The sequence below is a fragment of the Bufo bufo genome, chromosome 10 (assembly GCF_905171765.1).
Source record: "Bufo bufo chromosome 10, aBufBuf1.1, whole genome shotgun sequence".
In the NCBI taxonomy this organism is placed as follows: Eukaryota; Metazoa; Chordata; class Amphibia; order Anura; family Bufonidae; genus Bufo; species Bufo bufo.
Window position 1 is genome coordinate 105,636,620 of NC_053398.1, and position 6,000 is coordinate 105,642,619.

Sequence of the window (6,000 nt, forward strand, 5' to 3'; positions counted from 1 at the left end):
AGGTCCAAAAGGGTGTTACCAGTTGGGGGGGGGGTCCCTGGACAGTGTGACATTGACATCACTGATAGGATAATGTTAGACTGTGCAGCGCCCCCCCCCCCCCCCCCCCACCCTCCTCCCAACTGGTAACACGCATCTGGACCGTCACTGCAAACTGTTAGTAATTAATAGCCTAGACAACCCCCTTAAGCCCCTGCGTTGTAGAAATGCGTAAAGTACACAGTAGGTATGACACTGCGGTTCTTTCTTAAAAGATTTCTGGCAATGCTTTGTGACGTCCCTTCGGTTACTGTGTCTGCAGTCTTCTTCGCTCCTTTTTGAATGGCCCATAGCTCCGGATACTACAGATGCAGTGTGTAAATTGGAATTCTATCTGGGGTGCAGTATTCTAATTGCAATGACTATGTTTTCCCAGGAGAGGGCAGTGCAGCAGCCCCAGGAACACATCATGGAATGTGACATTGAGTATTTAAATGTAAGTATTTCTGCAGAGATAATAGTAGATTTTTCTGTATCATTTTAGAATCTCACTATGGTTTGTACAATTTGTAGGAGTGTTGGTTGAGTAGGAGCCATATGAGTAGAGCACAGAGCATGCCTGAAGAGAGCACTGAAGAAGATTTGTCATGTCCCGAGGCAAGGAAACAGAAGAGAAGTGGTGAGAGCACAACATACATTCTGTAATCAAAGCTAATGAAGCAAATGAAGCTTAAAGGGGTTGTCCATCCAGTAGGGTCAGGATGGCATAAAAATAATAAAACAAAAAACAAAAGACGTGATACTCATTTCATGGATCCACCGTTACTCCCATTCTGATGTTTCTAGGGTCTCCTCGTCTCTACTTTCTAGTCTCTCTCAGTATACAGGAAATGGCTATTCATCCATTGTTGAAAGGAACTAGAAGTAGAGACCGGTGGAAAACCAAGAAGTGTCAGGAGAGGGCAATGAGAAATCCATTCAGGAGTGGGGAGGAGGGGTGAGTATCCCTTCTTTTGTTTTTCTTGCCATTCTGACCCTTTTTTACTGGCTGGACAACCCCTTTAATAGCTCTGTAGGTTTTTGTTTTAGTTCATCACCATATTAATAATATCTGCTTGCTGTTAGTGAATGGAAACATTTATCTTTAATTTAGAGGCTGGCGGTGAGTTTACATGTGGCAGATATGCCATGGATTTGCTACCACAGTTTTGCATGTGGGAAACGTTCCAGCAAGTATCTGATCTACACACTGCGTAAAAAGTCTGCAACCTTAGGGCTACCTGCACACAGGAGCGGGTTTCCAAGCAGAATTTCCAAGCAGATTTCTCAGCGTTTTCACACCAAATCTGCATGTGTTTCTTGGGGATTTTGTTGCAGATTTTGATGCGGTTTTGCCGCAATCTCACCCTGAAATCCACACAAAATCCACAGAAATAATCCACACGGCAGGTCATTTTCTGCATGGAAGATATATGCAAAGTGTTTGTCAAATCTCATTCCCTTTGCTGGTACCGTATTGCGCTGCGGTATTTCTGCACAAAAAACTGCGTGGAAAAAATAAGCGTAAGGGTGGGCTCGCATTGGCATTATGGCATTCCGTTATAGGTTCTGTTATAACAGAATTCTAGGACAGAAAGCAAAACTGAAGAGACATTCCGTTTAGCTCCATCCTAATACATGTCTAAGGGGACACATAACGGTTCCGTTTGGTTCTGTAATAAATGACGGAAAAAAATAGTACTGTCATGTATAACCGAACTATTATGTGTTCCTGGGGCTGCTGCACTGCCCTCTCCTGGAAAAACATAGTCATTGCAATTAGAATACTGCACTCCAGACATAACTCTGTTATAGCGGAACCTATAACGGAATGCCATAACACCAATACCAACCCGCCCTTATCTGCAATGTGCGCTGGCAGCCTAATTGACCTGCAGAGTTAATTTTAAATCTGCAGCATGTCAATTATTCCGCTGCGGATTTCACCCTTTGGGTAGGTTCACATGATGGATTTTGACTGCATCTGCTGTGGTTTCTGCCATGGGTTTTAATCCGTGAACAGGCTCTCACTGCGGCTTTTCAAGGTATCAACATCGAGGTAACCGTGGCAAGAATGGACATGTAAATTCTTGGTGTGGTCTGGAAAACCGCATTGGGAAACTCCTTGGCTGCGCGAACTGCGGCTTGGCCTCCCATTCTGCAGGGAACTTTTTGGATGGATGTACGCTAACGCAAGAGGTTATTACACTGCATGTGCGGGGCAGTGAGCTGCTTTATTTTACCACCGCCTACGTTGTGGAATCCATAAACGGCGTACAGGCTGCAATAAACAGCAGAATATTGTCTGCCCATAGATATGTAGCAGACTGGAAAGGAGCCGAGTTACTTTATTATCCAGGGGTTCCATGGCTTGATGGAGTGAACAGTGAATTTAAGAAATGAATCATATATTCTACATGGTCAGCAGAGGTCTATTTGTAACCCTAGACCTAGACCTCAAGCAAGACCCCAAAATTAGTCCACAGAGCCCAGACCAAGAAGAATATTTCAATCCAGATTTGACTGCCCCATTGCTCCCTGCTCCTCGCTCCCATGTTTTCTTCATTCCTTTGTGTTGCCAAACAAAGTCCTCCTGTAAGTTGAATGCGCAGTAATGTCCGTCACGCAACCGTTTTTTTGCAGTCTATGGTTCTATTCACACAGCAGTTTTTTTAAACGGGACAGAATAATGGCCGTCAAAAAATAGGACGTCCTATTTTGTCATTTTTTTCGGACAGACCGCCTCTAGACAATTCAAAAGGGCCGTTTTTAAGAAAGGCATCTGTGAAAAATAACAGTTAGAAATCGGTTGTTTTGTAGTTTTTAACAGCCATTTTGTTCACTGTTGTGTGTATGTGCCCTTAGGGGTAGGCAACCTCCGTCACTCCAGCTGTTGTGAAACTACAACTCCCAGCATGCATACTGGCTAAGAACTCTCATAGAAATTAATAGAGCATGCTGGGAATTGTAGTTTCACAACAGCTGGAGTGCCGAAGGTTGCTGACCCCTGCCTTAGAAAAACATGACTGCTTTCTCCAAAAGAGTGTCACACCTCCCCATGAGTTGTGTCCGGTTTTGCAGCTCAGGTCTATTGAATTGAATAGGGCTGAGCTGTGGTGCCATGCTCCACCCCTGGGCAGGTATAACACTGTTTTTGGAAAAAAGCAGGCAGTTTATTTAAATTCATGTCACAGGGTTTTTTGGTTAAAAAAAAAATAAAAAAATGTCTTTATCTGCCATGTTCAATGGGTTCACAAGTATCATGTTCCTTTCTGTCTCCAGCTAGCCTGCCAGTTTCAGGTTCCAAGATCAATATTCACGTTCCTACCACATGTCCTGAACAAATGAGGAGGGCAGCCAGGAATTGTGGGGTTAGCCACATGCACAGAAATGGAGCAGGTAGGACCGTTTTTCCTTGGGACAGACTTTGACTTCAGGTCTCATGTTCAGTTCTTCATGGTGCAATGGATTTTCGAGGTTAAAGAAGAAGCAGAAATACTATAATAGTTGTTAATGTCCCACCTCAGAGAATAAGGAAAAATGTATAATCCAACAAATGAATAGTTCTAGGTTAGTGATGGCTAACTTCCTTGAACTCCAGCTGTGGTGAAACTACAACTCCCAGCATGCTCCATTCATTTCTATGGAGTTCTGAGAACAGCCAAGCACGTACATCTTAGGAGTCCTAGTTTTACCACAGCTGGAGTGCTGGAGGTGAATGAAAATCTAAACGTCCGGCAGGTTACATTTTTAAAAATGCTCAGATTGGCTTAAAAATCATACTGATCTCACCGATCTTTCACTGGCCCTTTCTTAAGCTTCTCGAATCCCGTGCAATGTCTATCCTGGTCCCTCTCGACACAGGAAATGTGACCACTCAGTCAATCACTCATTGCAAGGTTTGGCTAAGCGGTCATGTCTGTGTCAAGAGGGACCAGGATGTGGAGACCAGAAGTGAACCAGGAAGCATCAGAATGGGATCGTTGAGCAGGACCAATGGGATGAGCATAACCTTTTATTCTCTTTAAAGGAGCTTTTTGGGAGTTCAATATTGATAAACTATCCTCAGGATAAGTCATCAATATCTCATCGGTGGGGGTCTAACACAAGACCCCCACTAATGGCAATCTAGTCACATAACCTATTTGCTGCTCAGTCACATTTAAGTGAAACAGCTGGTAGGTGGTGTTGCCGGGAGTTTGACCCCCACAGATCAGATTTGATGACCTACGCTGAGGATAGACCATCAATATTCAACTCTCGGAAAACCCCTTTAAACCACTGGTATATGGTGAAAACGTCCCGCACAAGTATGTACATTTCCTTATATACACCAATTAGTGAAAAATTCAGTCTAGAAAAACCGGCAGCAGAAATAGTTTCCAGGGACTGTAGACAGGGTCAACTCCAGATATATGTGGACCATTGCACAACAGAGCTCCTTGTCTACAATACACTAATGGGGAGCCTTATCAAGACCAGAGCTTTCTGCTTGGGTGCTGACTCCAGCCCTGACTATAGGCTTTATGTTCTAATGAACTAGAGCATAACAAACTAGTATTGGTTAGGAACACAGGAAGAAATGTATTCCACGTTCCCGAATAAACCATGTTTACCCAAGAGGCAATAGTCTTCCCCAAATCATATGTATAGACCTTTTAATTATTTTTTCTGTCTTTTCTTGATTTGCGCTAGAGTTTTTGGCGCACACTTTTTGTGCCAAATATGTGAAGTGTATGCACCTAAATTTTGTTTCATTTAAAACATGTAAGACATAAGGTTTTTTTTTTTATACAACTTTTGTGCCAGTTTTTTGTCTAGTTATATTTTGCGTCTTGCTATGTTGCAGACAGATCTTGGCACATGTTTTGGACAAAACTACACCAGCTCCAAGACGGTATAAAAAGTGATGTACACGTCTGATAGTATAAAACTCTATGGTGCAATGCGTCGCCTTTTTGTGTCGCCTCTTCACCACTTTCTAAACCAACATCACAGATTTAAGACACATTTAACAATCAAATTTGGCTTAGGCACAATATTCTGGTGTAAAATGACCCTCTCTTAATATAACTGCCCCACTATTTCTTCCTTCAGATTGTCATTCCTCTCCACATCTGGTCTGGGCTCAAAACTATACTGAAACCCTGAAAAAGAACAGGGAAACTATTCTGAAAAGAGTGTCAGAAGGACATCTTAACCACCTCATCGATATCATGAGATCCAAATTTGTGCTGTCTCGAGATGATTCTGAGAATATCAATGCAGAGAGAACATTAAAGGAGAGAACACGGAAATGCTTAGACACCTGCTCTGAAAAGGGTGAAGAAGCATCCAGAATGTTTTTGGATGGTTTGCGTTCACGAAATGCTGTTTATATGCACCCATGAAATCCAACATGAATATGACAACCCAAAAAACTGACAAGACACTATGGGATCGACAAGTTTCTGCTTTCGGTGACCATACTGTAAATTCTACGTAACATTGGGTAGTTTTGATGTCTCTAATTTATGAAAGGCCTCATGCACAAGACCATATGTACATCTTGGGAGTCGTAGGTTTACCATAGCTAGAGTGCTGGAGGCTCGCCATCACAGTTCTAGGTGAATGAAAATCTAAACGTGTTATCTGGCAGGTTACATTTTTTTAAATGCTCAGATTGGCTTAAAAAAAATCATACCGATCTTACCAATCTTCCACTGGCCCGTTCTTAAGCTTCTCGAATCCCCTGCTTGTGGTCCCTCTCGACACAGGAAATGTGACCACTCAGCCAATCGCTCATTGCAGAGTTTGGCTGAGTGGTCCAGAAGACAGATATGGTCTTGTCTTGTATCTACTGATTTCCTATACAGTATTCCCTTTACATTGGTCTAGAAAAAGTGCCAATCAACAAAATCATAGGTCGATAAGTGTTTCTCTAAAGAGGTTCTCTCACTTCAGAAAATGGCATTTATCATGTAGAGAAAGTTAATACAAGGC

At 42.6% G+C, this 6,000-nt stretch overlaps 1 protein-coding gene across 5 annotated transcripts in view; it reads left to right on the forward strand.

Moving 5' to 3' along the window:
* Positions 1 to 5,658, forward strand: part of LOC120980644 (receptor-interacting serine/threonine-protein kinase 2-like) — a 28,112-nt gene extending 22,454 nt beyond the window's left edge. For all 5 annotated transcript variants that reach the window (XM_040409870.1, XM_040409867.1, XM_040409869.1 and 2 more), the window contains exons 9-12: positions 416 to 475; positions 553 to 658; positions 3,301 to 3,417; positions 5,116 to 5,658. In XM_040409870.1, coding sequence (XP_040265804.1) covers positions 416 to 475; positions 553 to 658; positions 3,301 to 3,417; positions 5,116 to 5,408 — 576 coding nt within the window. In that variant the 3' untranslated portion in view covers positions 5,409 to 5,658. The remainder of the gene's footprint in view (positions 1 to 415; positions 476 to 552; positions 659 to 3,300; positions 3,418 to 5,115) is intronic.
* Positions 5,659 to 6,000: the final 342 nt, after the last annotated feature.